Source organism: Astatotilapia calliptera, chromosome 15 (genome assembly GCF_964374335.1).
Source record: "Astatotilapia calliptera chromosome 15, fAstCal68.1, whole genome shotgun sequence".
Lineage (NCBI taxonomy): Eukaryota > Metazoa > Chordata > Actinopteri > Cichliformes > Cichlidae > Astatotilapia > Astatotilapia calliptera.
In genome coordinates, this window is record NC_137436.1 from 31,552,386 (window position 1) to 31,569,125 (window position 16,740).

The window sequence follows — 16,740 nt, forward strand, 5'->3', positions numbered from 1 at the left end:
TTGGACCATCTCTAGCACACAATGCACAATATTATTTGTCAGATAGTCCTATTAAAAGTTTATTTTCCAAAAGATACTAAAAGTACAAACAGTCTGTGTGGTCTAATTCAGGGATGCTAGTTAGTAGAGGTGTGGACTAACATGTCAATAAAGCAGCCACACCCCTAACCTTGAGCCTTTCCTGAAAATATACAGTTGCTATGAAAGAAGAAATTAACCACAAAGGCCAAAACTGATGTTTTCTATCAGGCTGTGAAATGTTTGTGTGTTTAAAAATGGGTGGTTGACTTTCTTTTTTGGACATTAGAGGAACTGCTGTTTTTTGGCACCTTGTTTGCGTTATTGTTCAGCTCCAGATGAACACATGTGGAATGACCCCGGCACCCCCTGAAATATGCCTGTTCTGCCTCATTCGTAGTCTCCACAATGCCCACATCATGAGCGCAGCTTGTCTCTAAACACTGTAGCAGAAAGTGGTGGAGGAGGAAATATTTGGAGTTGTCACATTATCTGCTGAGTCCACACGGACAACAATGATAAGCAGTCTTCAGCAGCTCTCATATTCCAGCTGCACTGTTTTGTTGTTGTTTTGGAATAAAACCTACCTCAAGACAGTAGCTGATGTAACTGAAATATCACTGGCTGGCCTTTTATTGACTTCCATCAGCTCCCAGTTTGGGAGCTGATTCCTCCACTCCTCACAAAAATACTGTGAGCTGTTTCTTTATGATTGAGTAGATAATTACCTCCAGATGTGTTCCCAGCATCTTGCCTTACATGAAGACCGGCTTCTGTTGACCTGTTTAAATGCTTATTTATTTCCTTTACTTCAATAACAAATAAAGCCTCCCTGTGCCAGGCCTGACGGGTCAGTTCAGTTCATGTTTGAAAAACATGTCTGATGAGCTTGAACCTCAAAAAGAGGCCAGCCATATAACCCCACTTAGAATGTGATAGAGTATTAAATGCTGCCCTCTGCTGGACATTTTAGGGTTATAACTGATCTATACAAAGTGATCAATGACACCATAAGCTCAGGCTGTCTGAAGCTTTTTTCTTACTAAATCTCCTAGATCCTTTCTTGGGTTTACTCTGCTGTGTATATAAAGATGGATAGTTTTGGGAATTAAATAGTGGAAAAGAAAAGTGTCTGGAAACAGAAGATTCTTTCATCTCGACCTCAATAAACACTGTCCTAGTGAGTTTATTGTTTTGAATTTTAATGAGTACAAAGTGAGATAAGTTTATCTTATTGGATAAAACAAAGTTTAGGACACCCCAACTGGTCGCAGCAGATGGCCGCTCCTCCCTGAGCCTGGTTCTGCCGGAGGTTTCTTCCTGTTAAAAGGGAGTTTTTCCTTCCCACTGTTGCCAAAGTGCTTGCTCACAGGGGGTCATATGATTGTTGGGTTTTTCTCTGTATCTATGAAGCGCCTTGAGGCGACTTATGTTGTGATTTGGCGCTATATAAATAAAATTGAATTGAATTGAATATGGCCTTGCATCTTCAGTAGGGCTCCTTGGAGACATAGTTGGCTTCTCACCCTAATTGTTAAGTATGTTTTGTAACAAACAAACATACACATACACTTACGCTGTGTCCTTTGTATTTAGATTTTCTCCTATTTATTTTTCTTTCTCTCTTCTTTCTTCTCTCTGTCACTCTCCTTTCTTCTGTTTTACACTGACTGTTAAACAGCACAAATGGTAATGTGAACAATTCTTTTTTTAAATAATACAATAACTCTTAAAAGGAGCCTATAAAGAGTTTATCACGTGGCAAAGCAAGTGTGTTTGACACAACAGTGCATTCAGATCACGATTCTTCTTGTTAAAACTGGCAGTCAGGTTTTTACAACAAAACAAAAAGATATGTTTTATTAAAAACACTCAATTAAATTATGAGACTAATTATTTATTTCTTAATTTATTGAGTTAACTAAGACCTGTATCCAGCATCCTTACGTTTGGCAATTGAAAAAAAGACACGGGGAACAATAAACTCATCCAACCACACGGTGTCGCTGCTGCTTCCTCTGCGCTTTTCACATTTCCGCCTGTAAAAAGAACCTTCTCGCTCGCCGTCGGCAGTTTGAATCAACTTTATTCATAGCGGCCTTTGACAATTTGTTAAACATGGGTGCACGGGTTACGCGTGTGTTCAGGAATTACAACTTGGAAAACCGAGTGCACCGAGAACTTTCCAAGGACAAGCCGCGAGCGGCGCCCCGGCACTCGGTTAAGCTTCCACCGACAGCCTCCAGCCCGCAGGGTAAGTGAGTGAGTGCTAGCTGGCTTGTGTAACAGTTAACCCGGGGTCATGGTAGGCTCACCGTTCATCCGTGTGTCCTCAGAAAGCTCGGGGACGATTCTCACGTCGGTTTGTGTTTTTCAGAAGTGGATTCGTTGAACCAGAATAACGCGCCGCTGCTGGACCACCTCAGGTCCGTGTACGTGGAGTCCAGAGATCCAGCACCGGCTGCAGCAGAGGTCAGACTGACACTGCCTGAGTGTTTGAATGCTGTTACATCAGCTCTGCTCAATCATTCATTGTTTGTCAGTGTTTTTGCTCTCAGTTTGGGTCATTCAGACGTTTACAGGTCGAATCTTTGCAAAGTTGAGACATTCATGTATTCTATGTTATGAAGAATAAAGAAAGACATTATTGATTAACACTGGCTGTTAAAAGGGAACTGTCATTATCATCGCCAGCTACATATGTTTCATGCTTGGACTCTGCTTTGCATGAACACAGTTCAAAAATAGTCTTTGCTCTGTTCAGCTGCTGTCTGGAAACAAGCTGCCTAATCTCCTGCTGCTCCCTTTAAGACTGTTTTCTTCTAATTGGCTGGTCCTCGTAAACAATAGGTCGAGCTTTTGTGCTCACAAGTAAAAAAAAAATAATTTTTTTAAATTGTTTTAGAATTATCCATCAAAGTCTTTGTAATCAGGTGACAGAAATTTAAAAACCTAATCAACACTCATCAAACAAACCATGTTGATGGTAGTGAGCCACCAGTGATAAATCACCTGCAGCTCCCATGATTCTAGGCTTGGCTGTGTTGTAATGAATCAGTTTTATTCTCAGTTTTTAATTTTTAATTTGAAAAAGAAGAGTTGAATCCTCTGTAGCTCTGCCAGACCAATTTATACCACCATGGCTGTCCATAGCTGGATGATGGCAGGAGGACAGCTGTGACTGTGCTTCTATTTCTTAATCAGAATAGTCAAATATTCATGTGCATCCACATTACTTGAATTTGACCTTTTATCTGTTCATAGCTGTTCATATCTCATCCATGTGTGGTCCAGAGGACAAGACATTTCAAAGGGAACAACTGAATATGTAGATTCATGTTAGGCATGCACTAATCCAGTTTTGTCCAGTTATGTTAAAGTTCCAATAAGAGTGTTAAAATAATAAGCTTAATATTGCTGACGCTGAGACTGGAAGTCATTTTTTTCATATTTAAGATAGCATCAGAGAGTACATATTCTTTCCTGACTCTGTAAAATAAAATCTAACTAATGCATGCATCTAAGAGTATAAATGATGGACTCAGTATCTGTTAGATTAATAATGAAAAAAATCTGTTAGCATTATTTGTTACATTTATGATTGCAAATGTAATTAGGTTACCTTTATGCCACAAATTATCATAAAGGTAAGGTGGACGTCCTTGCTGTGTTGCGATAGGGGACTTTTTGAACTTGTGAATGACAGATTGGCTAATTTCCTAACTTCAAACCTGACTTTCCTGTGTGGGATTTGCATGTGCACTGGCCAAAAGTTTTTAAATGTTGATTTTTGTTATTCATAATAGTTATTCTTCACTGCTTGTTCTTCCCTCAGGTATCGAAGGACGTGACGGCGGGGAGAGAACAGCGACGACTTCTTAAGTTCAGTGTCCCAGCATCTCCGTTGGGCCTGGTGGAGCTCACAGATGTTCCCATTGGTAAACTGACCATTGCCGAAGCTCTGAAGGCTGTGGGCAGCCACCAGCATCAGCCTCAGACGTGGAGTCCCGAAAAGATCGCACAAGAGTATTCTCTGGACTTGAAAGAAACAAAAGCTCTTTTAGATTTCTTTGTCCCCTTCAAGGTTGAGATCATACCACCCAAGACTAAAAAGACCAAGCAGATAAAGGCTTCGTAGGACTAGAGTCTCTGACATCTCTGTGGAAAATGACAGCGTATTTAATTTATTTATGCTTTTCAGTGTTTGTCACTGCAAGAATGAGCTGATTGAAAGCTTGGACATTACATATTGCTGACATGGAGATGAGATCATAGGAAATTTCATGGGACATACTGCGAGATACAAAACACCCCTACAATAAACATGAGAATAATTGTAGATATTTAATCTTCTTTGCAATCCTATTGGTTAGTTATCTGATGAAAATAAAACAATCTAAAACTGGGTGATGTCATTATGCAGGTGGATACATCAAAAGGAGTCATTCAGCTCATTCAGTTTGGAAAGTATATTTACTAGATTTTCTTCATAGAGTGACATTCAGATGGACAGGCTCATATTTGAGTTATATGAGAGTCAGGATGTGATTAGCCTAGTTTAGCATAAAGACAGTAAGCAAATGGAAAAGGCTAGCACAGTTAGTGCTGGGATTCCCATAACTTGCATAACTATAAGTCCCCTGGGCATCTCAGTCAGGAAACCTGATCCAAAGATACAATTAGCAGGAGGAACTTCTCTAATTAGCATCTCTTCCTGTGACCTGGGGGGTGCACCAAAAGCCCAGCTTGACGTAACCAAGCTTGCCTGACAAAAGCCTTGGCAAAACCAAGAACTTCAGGGATAAATGCTGTTTTGTGTGTGGTTATCAGCTTTCTTTGTTAATCCAGTTTTATGTTTTGTTTTTTTTGTCCTTGTGTCATCATCAGTCAGTATTGAAGTTCATGTGATTACAGTTTTACAGTTACCTGCTTCTGGTGCACAGCTGAACTTGTTAAGGTATATAGAACTCCTCTCCTGGGTAGAAAACACATGTCACTTTTATAGAAAATTAGTAATTCTGTGACATTTTTAACATCAATACTGAGCGTCATTGAAAACAGACGTTAGCCTTAACAGACCTCGTTAACAAAACTGGGTGTAGCCAACTGTGATGTTGCCAGTTGATAGTAAAGTCATGTTTTGAACCCTTGAATATTTTAGCAAACACCATCTTGATGTTGTCAAATACATATTGAGTGAGGGGTGGATTTGTATGTGAGTCAAACATGAACTAAAGTCTGATGTTCTTAGTAAAAAAGTAACCATAATTTATGAGGAAATAGGTCAAGGGAGCTAAAAAGTCTTTTTTCTCATATTTTGCTAATCAGATACAGAATTTATTTTTGACTTCAGCTTCCATCTTTTATATATAGTCTGTGGAGGCATTGAACTAAATCGCATATCTAAACGCAGGTCAGTAGTAGATGAAAATACAAAAGATCATAGGTCAGGTTTTATTTTTCAACAATGCAGATCACATGATAAAACGGTGCAAATTTAGTGTTATTATTGTTTTAAGCTAATGGCTAACTCCACCTCTATACCTCTGCATACAATTCACTATCTGTGGTAATAAATACATATTTCTATTTTAGACCACTTTAAGATTCTACTGTTTAACTTTTGACTTGAGTTCACATAAGGAGTCAAATGTAGCTCTAGTTTGTCCTGTTTCAGAGTTATTATCCAATAATGAAAGCTATAACCTTGGAATGAAAGTGCAGTTCCTCTAATACTGTCACTTGTAGTAGTTAAAGACCTGTTTGCTGATACTGTGCTTGTATACAGGCTTGTATGATGAGAGTAATTCCACTGTACAAACCACACACAAAAGACAACAAACAGCAGCAGTCTGTTTCTAACTTGCTGAAATGTTCTTTTAAAGATGTCAGACAGTGTCGTGTCTAAAACGTAGCTGTTTATTACTACGTATGAACTCACTGACATTTGTTCTGTTGACTTTTTTTTTGACTCCATCCACCCCATCCACCACTGTCACAGATCTGGATTACTCAGCATTCCAGGTAAGACAGTGATGCTCGGAAATGTTGTTTTGCTGACAAAGGAGATGAGTGTTGTCTAACACGTGGGTCCAAAGTTCCATGGATGGGGCTGTTTTTAATGCATTTTAATGTAGAATTCATGGAGCCACATCATGGAGTATATTTATGAGTGAAAACAATCCTGTGCCATTTATACCATCTGCTGCATATACGCACAATTTTTCAAATAAAAGGAAAAAAAAATCTTCAAATAATTGAATTTCTTGTACCGTCCAGCCACACTGCACAATATCCTGAAAACACAGTGATTACTTTAGAGCTAATGTACTGTCTTTGTTATCTTTACCACCCACTGCATGCATCCGCACATGCCCCAAAAAGCACTTCCGCTAAAACAGGCCACGCCCCACTTGCACAGTCTATCTTTTAGGAATATCCACTTTTGCCCATGACATTCTGTGTATGTCAGTTATCAAGGAACGCAAACCTTACCGGAAACTGTGTAGCCTTATCTTCAAAATAATGCAGATAATTGATTTATAAATCAAAAATGCAGAAACAACAATTTAGCCATACGCCATGAAATTTATTTTTGAGTTAAAGCTTAGCTATTTATTTTTCAACACAATCTTTAAAAAAACCCTATTCATACACATTTAATTTTTTTAAAGATATGTGACAAAATTTGCAATTACAAATAAAGTGGGACTTTTACAAGAAAAACTTGTTTTTGAAAAATCCTCATCAGATGATTTTCAGCGCGAGGCAGCAAACTGTTTATACCATGCGGAAGGTTGAGGTGGGACAACTGCAACAGCATTTAAGAGCTTTTTGTACTGTTTATAACATAAACCACATGAAAACAACCAAAATCAACTTTACATCCACTCAAAAACACTATTTAAAAAAACACAACTAGTTCTTTATTTTGAAAGGCAATATAGGAAGTAGTGGGTGTCTGCGCCTTCCCGCAGGCAGCAGCCAGTGAGAGTAGTTTAGAACCGTATGAGGAAAATCTGGGCTCCGTACAGTAGACGCTCACATACAGTGACACTGGTACATTTGTCAGTGGAGGATGGGCCGTTCACACCTCACATATGGACGAAGGAAAACAAAGATTCGAGCAGGAAACCTTCCGTTTTCCCGCCGCGGATAAGCAGCTGTTGCTGGAAACAAAGCCGTTCTGACCAAACACAGATTTCACTTTTTTTTTCTTCTGAGGCTTCATTTGTGGAGGTGGTGGCATCACCGGCCGTCGCGCTGTTGCCAATATATATATATATATTAAAAAAAAAAAAAAAAGCTAAAACAGGGTTTTTCTCGGGCACATCAGCAGTTATGTGTCTTTCTCTACACCGACGACCATGAAGATTTTTGGAGGTGAGATGCTCCATTTTCCGGACTGAGCTTCTGTACTTGAGCTGCTCCTGAGCTCTAGCATGGGAGAATGAAGCAGGTAATAATATTAGCGAGTATACTTTAAACCCGACCAGCGGCGGTGTAATAATGACATTCATGTTTTGTGTTAAAACGTGAATTAGGCCGTTTGTTCAGAACACCCACTGTTCTCGTCGCTTACAGTAATGTGAAGTGTCTGTTTATTTTCTCGGTCTCTGAGCTTGAGTGGATGGCTCCAAATCACCGAATCCTGTCGAAACAAGCGGTTTCATGCTCTGTGAAACAGCGTTCGGCGAGCTGCTTCGGCCTGGCGTAAATAGCTGTGAGTTGGGGTGGATGAAGGGAAGGCCTGGTCTGTACTAGGCACTAATATTCCATTAAGGTCGTTGTTCATCTGTCTTTGAGGGGTATCTACCGGTGCCAAGTACCAATCCAGTACCAGTGTTCAATAAGCTCCAGTCAGTGCGTGGAAGAGACTGGAAGCCATCCAGGGAACATCAGCCTTCACTGAAACATTCTTTTTCTGAGTTTATAAAATAAATGTAGCAAGTAAATGCATACAGCAATCTAATTTTACAGTTTTTTTTTTAATTAATACATTTTATTTTACAAAAGGCTAACAGTGAAACAAATTAAAGTAGGTATTCAGTAGGGGTGGTGGAAAAAATCGATACTGTGTAGTATCGTGATATTTTGTTTGCTAATAATGTATCGATACAGGGACAGCAGAAATCGATATTTTGTTACAAAAAACGTTTTTGTGGACTGGAACTCTGACTTCAGAGCATGTTGATCAGCTCCTTTTTCTGAGCAAGAATCCTGACATTCCTTCACTGTCCAAATGTGTTTAACTTTTTTTTTTGGTAGCAATAAACATGACAGTTTACGTATTTTAATTTAAGACATGTTTTATTTTAATTAAGTTTAAAACTTTTTTATTTAATGTAAAATTATATTTTGTTTTAATTAACTTTCAAATTCTTCAGTTGCTGAATGGGCTGCATAGTTTTCATAAATTGCATAGTTCAGAATAGCTATAATTGTACCAGATGGTTGCATTCAGTTAAGTTGGACTAGACTGTAATACAAACCGTTCAGTTTGTCAACAATAAAACTGATTGAAATGAGAGAAAGACTGAGTGTGAGACTTTGATATTAGATAAAATGAATATTGATAAAGTTTACCTTTATGTACAGAATCTGAATATCGCAAAATATTTTTAAAAAATCGCAATAATATCGTATCGTGCGTTAAGTATTGTGATAATATCGTATCGTGGGATGTATCGTGATTCCCACCTCTAATATTCAGTGTAATTTCAGCTTGGTGTGAGGGTTGTATGGTTAAGCATAAAGTGGTTGAACCAGTTAGTAAAGTTGGAGCAACCCTCACCAACCCTGACTTGATAATCTGGCTGTAATGCACGAAAAAGCAGTAAAACTGTTAAACTTGCTGCAACATCTGACTTGTGAGGCAAATATAACGCAACAGTATACTGCTGTCATTTACAGTTGCACTTCTTCCACTCAGTTTGACAGTGAAATTATACTTTGTTAAAACTAGGTTATAGGTACAGCGTAGCCACAAACCCTTCTGAACCCCTTTGCTGTAACTGATGCTGTAGCCTAACATGCACTGCCCCCAAAATGTAACTACATGATGGATGATGCGGTCTGCAGCGGTTGTGATAGGCTGTTCAGTGGTGTTCATTTCTTCCATGTCTATATTTTGCTACGTTTTCTGCGGCTGCTATTTTTCAAAATGTCTGGAAGAGAAAGGATTAACTCAATCAGTTGACAAGAGGCAGGTAAAACCTATTATTGTTAGGCCAGTATTATGGTCTCCAGTTATGGCAGATGGCCACCCCGGTTCTGCTGGAAGTTTCTTCCTGTTAAAAGGGAGTTTTTCCTTCCCACTGTCGCCAAAGTGCTTGCATCTTGAGGCTATTGTTGTTGTGATTTGGCGCTGTATAAATAAAATAAAATTGAATTGAATATTACTGACTTCAGTTGTGGTCAGAAGTTTACATTCACTCATCATGTATTTTTGGGGGGATTTCATGTAATCCTCACAGGTTAAAAAGTATACATACAGTGTCAAACATAATCTTTTAATAGATGGTGCAGTATGTTTTAACTTGACACGGTCTGTTGTTGATTAGCGATCATGATTGACTACTCTTTCGTAATTTCTCTGTGACAGCATTCATTGCAGTGACCCACACTCAGAATAATGGGAAAATCAAGTAAACTTAGTGAAGTTCTAAGGAGAATTGTGAATTTATACAAGTTAATAATTCTTAATAGGAACATCATCCCATGTACACATCAAAACTGGTGTTGGAATTGATAAAACCTTTGGAATAGCTTTCCTAACAATCCAACCCCAGACCTGTTAAAAATCTGTGGAATAGTTTTAAAAACCCCATGCCAATCAATTAAATTTAACGCTTAATATTCTGCCAAGAAAAGTGGTCAAATATCCATCCAGAATTATGTCAGACTTTTCTTTATGGCTACCAGAAGTGTCCAGTCAATTTGTAACATCCAAAGGGACATTCAACCAAATCTTATATCGTATATTTATACTTTTAGCGCTGTGTGGATGAAAGAAAATCCAAAACAAATGTGAATTTTCTTTTTGTTTTCTTTAATAAGTCATTAAAGATGTATGCACAATGATTCCACCCTGGGAAAAGAACAGCTCAATAAAATAAGTGGATGCTAACGTCTAACTGAAACTGTATTGGCATAGGATTCATTTGACTTCTTGACCCCCAGCTTGCAGTAGGGCTGCTGAGTGTAAAGCGAATTGGCACCTCCAAATCTGAGATCATAGACCCACAAACTCTGTGTAGTGACAACAAGATTGAGGTTGTGGATAATCTTTCTTCACCCTTAAAGATAAGGTGAGGAGCGCGATTATTTGGAAAGAGCTTGAAGTAGAGCTGTTACTCTTCATCTACATCAAAAGGAGCCTGTTGATGTGGTTTGAACATTTGACAAGGATACCTCCCAGACACCACCTATATAGGGTGTTTCATGTCCCACCAGTAGGACTACCTGGTGAAGATCCAAGACACACTAGAGAGATTATATCTCTTGGCTGGCTTGGGAATGCGTTAAAGTCTCCCAGAATAAACTGAATGGAAGAAGCAGCTGGGTAGATGTAAATCTGGGCATCTTTGCTTAGACTTGAATCTGGATGGATGAACGAAACTCATCTTTTTTTATATCAGATAAATGAACATTTTAAAAAGTAAAGAAGAGATTGGAACAACCTTCAACACCATTCAGCCTTGTTGCTGGTGTTCCAAATGCATTTTTTTAAGAAAACCAGAAACAATAAACGGCTGCTCTAGGTATAGTCAGGCAGTGCATAAATGTGTAATTAAAATAACTACACATAGTAAATCATAGGGAAATGGATTTTTTCACCGATATATCAGAACATCCCATTTTTTAGATCGCCAGAAATCGGTATTAGCATTGCTAACTAATGCTAAATAAACACGAGCAAAACCAACCAAATCTTTATTCTTCCAGAACATTTGAATGCAGACAATAAGGACACTCGGATAAGATAAGATAAGATAAAACTTTATTAATCCCTCAGGTGGGTTCCTCTGGGAAATTCGGTTTCCAAAAGCACAGCACCGACAGAAGTTAGAGTTACAGAATATTATATACACACACACACACACACACACACACACACACACACACACACACACACACACACACACACACACACACACACATAAATAAATACAGAGACATATATAAAAAAAATATACGAAGGGGATAAATAGAATAAATAGGAATAAAAATACAAGTGAATTGCACATTTCAAGTATTGAGGTCTATTGCACCATTGACTATTGACAACATTGATATCTTGTGAATCACAACATCTCTGCTAGATCCTCGGAAAACTAATGTACTAAATGGATCTGTGGTAACATTCCTTCCACTTGTGCTTTCACTACTGTGCAAGAGCTCTTTAAGTTAGAGTCCCTGCTCTCCACAGTCTGTAGTTTTTATTTTAAAAGTAATATCTCATACGACTACTTTAAAGTGCTCCCTGTAACCGTTTCACACCGTTGTGTACAATCTGCTGCAAAGTCTATGCTTAGTTACAAATAAGCAAAGGTAGATGGTATGGGAAATTAAAGCCATGAGTCATTTGTATCAAGGCATGATATCACTGGGAAAAAATCAGTGTGAAATGTTCAAAGGTACCTAAAAACAAGGTTATACACGAGAGCCCTGGGTCGCAGGTTTCTGTCTACCCTCCTCTCTGTAGCTGCTTCATTTCAAGGACATCGGAGCAACATTTATAAGACTGCAGAGATTACCAACTGTTAGAGTACAGGCAGGAGGGAAGCATGACACAGGGAAGGGCAGGAGCTAACTGGCAAGCAGCAACTGAACTTTGAAATAATAGCAAGGGATTGTCCTCTACTTAATCCAGCACACGTTGCATTATCTCTAGATTAGAATTTTTAAGTAACTCTTCAAACATACACGGGTGGGTGATCGTATAACTCAGCAGCCTGTCCAAATAATGCTATGTGAGGGGAAACACTGGTATTTCTCTCACAGACACACCAGTGTTTAACAGTATATTTGAAATAAACACGGTATTTGAACTAGCTATTATTGCGTTAAAACTGGCACCTCCCAGTAACATCACGAGCACCATCGTGAGATCACTGGGCAGCTTCCCAACAAATCTTTTTCCCTCTGAGCGATTCAAGGTTACAAGATGTGTGAAAAGCTGTAAGCATATTCTCATTACATAATTGCAGGGCCTCTGCAGTTATTTAAACATTTCCCTGTCGTTCAGAACACCAAGTACCTGATCATTCATTTCCTATGCAGGATCACTTGACTGCTGGGAGACTGGAGTGGCTCTTTTAACATTGTAGGTCATTGCACCCAAAAGCAGCGAACACTACCCTACCTGTTGAGGCCGACATGCTGCAGGCTACCTCACTGAATGCAGAGTTAATGAAGTGGGAACTGGGCCAAGAAGACTAAACCGGCTGCTCCTTGCTCTCCTTGTGGAAATTGTGGTAGACAATAAGCTTGTCATCAGCATATGAACAAAGCAAACTCTGCCCGATTTCACTGCCGTTTATTTTTGCATTGTAGGTTTTTGTCCCCTCCGGTGTGCTGAAGAGATGGCGCTATCTGTCAAATGGCTGCATATCCTAGTATCACAGCAGCACAGCTAAAGTACAGATCCCTCTAACAGGCTTAAATGCAGTGTTGTCACAGTAATTGCTCATAATTACACTGGTTTGATATTTATTTATTTTTTTACACCCACACAGGACTAAAATACTAAAAAGCTTAATTTGTGTGGAAAGTTATCCTATTAACAAATGGACTCTCTGGTGCTGCCCATTTATTATATCTGAAATTTGCTGCCTATTGTAATAATACCAGCTGGCCTGCCTGCAATGCCTCCAGTGTTTATACTAGTGATAAGGGTTTTTATTGCAGTATTTGCCTTGTGTCTGGTTGAGCACTAGCTTTCTGTCACTCTCAGGGGTAAAAAAAATAATTCGAATAGGATTTCTTATCACAGCTTAGCCAAACACACCAGACAATGTGTTTCTGTTTGGAGACAGATTTGTCTTTCTGTATTCCACTTTTAAATGTGGCTTAATTCTGTATACTGAAAAATAAACTTTATGCTATTTATTTCAAAGATGTAATTAGTTTAATAGGTATATGGTTGGGGGCAAGATACAATCAGACACACTTAACAAAATGATGAAAAAGAAAACAGTTGCTCATTGAATTTTATTTTTGTCTAGTAAACTTTGACATTTTAGTTTCAGTTTTGTAAAAAGGTCTTTGTGAGAAATTCATCCTCTGTTTTGTAAAGATTTCCGTCATGGTGTTGGTCTGTTGTTCTAAAACAGTAAGGCTCTGTGTTTTTGATTGTTTAAAAAAACTGAAATGAGTCATATTTTATTCAGGCACCAATCTTTTGGCAGAAACATCCTATTTTATTACCCCAATTTACAGTATCATGAAATCTTTCGGGACTCTGTGTTCTTGGAGCTTTGTTCAAATTTTTCATATTATTTCAAAATACTTTTGGATTTTTCAGCTTGTTCAAACTATGTGGGAGCACTTGCCATTAATTTTTTACAGCCAAATTTTGTCCACTTCCTTAAACTTGTAAAAGTGTGTAACTCATACACACTTATACCCACGAGTCCTGCTCAACTTTTTAATTATTTGTTGCTGGAAATCAATGCATTTGTCCACCCCACGCCTCAGTTGATTGTAGTTTTCCAGTCGTGAAGGATCATTATCGTACCAAACATGGCAACCTTGTTTCTGTTTCAGCGTCCTTTCTGACACATCATACATTGACGGAAGTGTTGTTAAGTGTGTTTTTAAATAGAAAATGAATAGGCGTCTCGTGCTAAGACAGAATAGTTATATCCTGTAGCTGTATGGTGTAATATGCAAATAGGAAAATTGGTGTTCTCTAAACCATTGACCCTCTGCATCGGTCAAGTTGTGTTTAGTCTGGTAGTGACAACTCAAATTGTTATCCTTAAACACGGAAATCTGCTCTACACAAACTGATTGTAAGGTAGACCCTACAATAATACATAATGGAATTCTAACATATTTTTATTTTTGTCTTAGGGTCTTGCTACCATGAAGATGGTGCTGTGTGGCCTTGGGGAGATGATATCCGCATGTCTGCCATCAGATTTTATGTGAACTCTCCTGCAATGATGCCTGCTCACCCTGGAGAAGCATGGTTCTCTCCACTACTGTTCCCCTCCTGGATACAGGGGACATTAACAGCCGTTTCTGCTGCGTCGTTACGAGGTTGCTGAACCTTTCTGAGAGGCTACCAATGGAAGACCTCTCTGTGGCAAACATTTCCCTGGGCTCCGGGTCTCCCTCGGAGTCGGTCACCCCAACAGCAAATGCTCTGGAAATCCAGCAAGGCATTGGCCTACCTCTGCAGATCTTCTTCTGCTTTGTCATGGCAGCCATCCTTTTAGTGGCGCTGTCAGGAAACATAGTGGTGTGCCTGATGGTGTACCAGAGATCTGCCATGCGTTCAGCCATCAACATTCTGCTGGCTAGTCTGGCATTTGCGGACATGATGCTGGCCATCTTGAACATGCCCTTTGCTCTGGTTACTGTGGTGACCACCAACTGGATTTTTGGAGATGTTTTCTGTCGCGTTTCCGCCATGCTCTTTTGGTTTTTTGTTATGGAAGGAGCAGCTGTACTGCTTATAATAAGCATTGATCGTTTTCTTATTATTGTCCAGAAGCAAGATAAGCTGAGCCCACAGAGAGCCAAGCTGCTCATAGTGGTCACATGGGGACTCTCGTTCATTTTCACTTTCCCTCTAGCTGTTGGCTCACCTCCCTTACAGATCCCACCCAGAGCTCCTCAGTGTATATTTGGCTACAGCAGTGATCCTGGTTACCACGCCTATGTGTTGATATTAACACTAGTTTTTTTCTTCTTGCCTTTCACAGTCATGCTATACACATTCATGGGCATCCTCAACACCATCCGCCACAATGCCATTCGCATCCGTAGCCACACAGACAGCGTCTGTCTGAGCCAGGCCAGCAAACTGGGCCTCCTCAGCCTTCAGAAGCCCTTCAAGATGAACATAGACATGAGCTTCAAGACCCGTGCCTTCACCACCATCCTCATCCTCTTCTCCGTGTTTACAGCGTGCTGGGCACCCTTCACTGCCTTCAGCTTGGTAACTACCTTCAGTGACAGGTTCTACCGCAAAGACAGCTTTTTTCAAATCAGCACATGGGTCTTGTGGTTGTGCTACCTCAAGTCAGCCCTCAACCCTCTTATTTACTACTGGCGGATCAAGAAGTTCCGCGACGCCTGCCTCGATCTGATGCCCAAATATTTCAAGTTTCTTCCTCAGCTGCCAGGCAACACAAAGAGGCGCATACAGCCGAGCGCTGTGTATATATGTGGAGAGCATCGCTCTGTGGTATAAGGCATAACTCCTCTCTGAAACACTGTTAAAATGCATCTTATCTCACTAGGGTTTTCTCATGGTTTACTTCTCTTAGCAGGCTATAAGACTGAGGTTAGCACTGCATTAAAAATATAAGGGGGCTGAGGTGGAATGGGTTATTGCTACAGTAGCCAGACTGAAGATCCAATCCGGGAGGTACACGGTGAGTCCAACATGCCAGAGATTTAAAGGTTGTCAGGTGAGAAATCGCAAAATTTCCAATATAAGACCTGACTGTCAGTACTGAAACTGTACTTTATAAGTTTTATTTTTAAAACATCATATGTGAATGTGAGGATTCTTCATCAACAAAGATTTGGTTGAGCTTTAGTTTCCACAAGAAGTAGCAACAGTCAGTCATGAACAGACAGAATGGCATTTGCATTTAGTGGTTAGAAGTTACGCATGTTGGGCAGGAAATTCAGAGTGAGGTGATCCTTTTGAAAGGCAAAAAGGTCATTTGTGCACCATGGCTTAAGTCAGGGGTGTCCAACTCGGCTGGTGTCCTGCAGGTTTTAGATGTGTCCTTGATCCAACACAGTAGATTTGAATGGCTAAATTACCTCCTCAGCATGTCTTGAAGATATCCAGAGGCCTGGCTGGTAATAAACTAATCATTTGATTCGGGTGTGTTGGCCCAGGCTGATATCTAAAACCTGCAGGACACCTGCCCTCAAGGCCTGGAGTTGGATGCCCGTGGCTTAAGTAAACATAAATAGCCATTCAGGATGACCTCTTGTGGCAACAGTTAGTAGACATACCTTTAGAATCATTGCTGGCTTCACAGCAGCTTGCTTTGTGCATATGCATACACTTAAGGATTGTTGTGGTAGTTTTTCTGGTTAATGTAGTCTAGTATTAAACACAATGCTACTTAATGGGCTTCTTTGTCATTCCTAAGACTCAAACCACTTAAAAACAAAAAACAAGAAAAAGAGACTTGATGTAAGGATCAAATCAAAGATTGACCAACAGTGAGCCCACAATTCATTCCATCTGTTTGCTTTTACATTAGAAAAGAAAGAAATTTCATCTAAAAGCAAATAATAAATACCTGGGGGGCTTTTAACTAAACTGGGTAGAGTTCAGGGATTATTGGGTGATCTAAGCTCAGGACCTGTCATTTGACGTGCTGTCTATATGATGGCGACCGTAGAACAGGAGGTTGGGAAGTGCATCTGTAACCGGAAGGTCGCCGGTTCGATCCCCGGGCTCTCTGTCATGGTCGTTGTGTCCTTGGGAAAGACACTTCACCTGCCACCTACTGGTATTGG

The 16,740-nt window shown here is 39.7% G+C and overlaps 2 protein-coding genes and 1 long non-coding RNA gene across 4 annotated transcripts in view; all 3 read left to right on the plus strand.

Annotated features, from left to right (window-relative positions):
* Positions 1–16,740, plus strand: part of LOC145420611 (uncharacterized) — a 250,083-nt gene that overhangs the window by 156,200 nt on the left and 77,143 nt on the right. The window lies entirely within an intron of this gene.
* ndufaf4 (NADH:ubiquinone oxidoreductase complex assembly factor 4) lies at positions 2,032–4,423 on the plus strand. The gene is made up of 3 exons (XM_026143539.2): positions 2,032–2,272; positions 2,396–2,490; positions 3,854–4,423. Exons 1-3 carry the CDS (start codon positions 2,137–2,139, stop codon positions 4,154–4,156), a joined length of 534 nt encoding a protein of 177 aa, XP_025999324.1. The 5' UTR covers positions 2,032–2,136; the 3' UTR covers positions 4,157–4,423.
* Positions 7,111–15,590, plus strand: gpr63 (G protein-coupled receptor 63). 2 transcript variants are annotated; one of them, XM_026143197.2, is made up of 2 exons: positions 7,111–7,401; positions 14,098–15,590. In XM_026143197.2, the coding sequence occupies exon 2, from the start codon at positions 14,213–14,215 to the stop codon at positions 15,443–15,445; it is 1,233 nt and encodes a 410-aa protein (XP_025998982.2). In that variant the 5' UTR covers positions 7,111–7,401; positions 14,098–14,212; the 3' UTR covers positions 15,446–15,590. The 2 variants fall into 2 exon arrangements, with proteins under 2 accessions (XP_025998982.2, XP_025998980.2); XM_026143195.2 differs by having other exon boundaries at positions 7,339–7,477.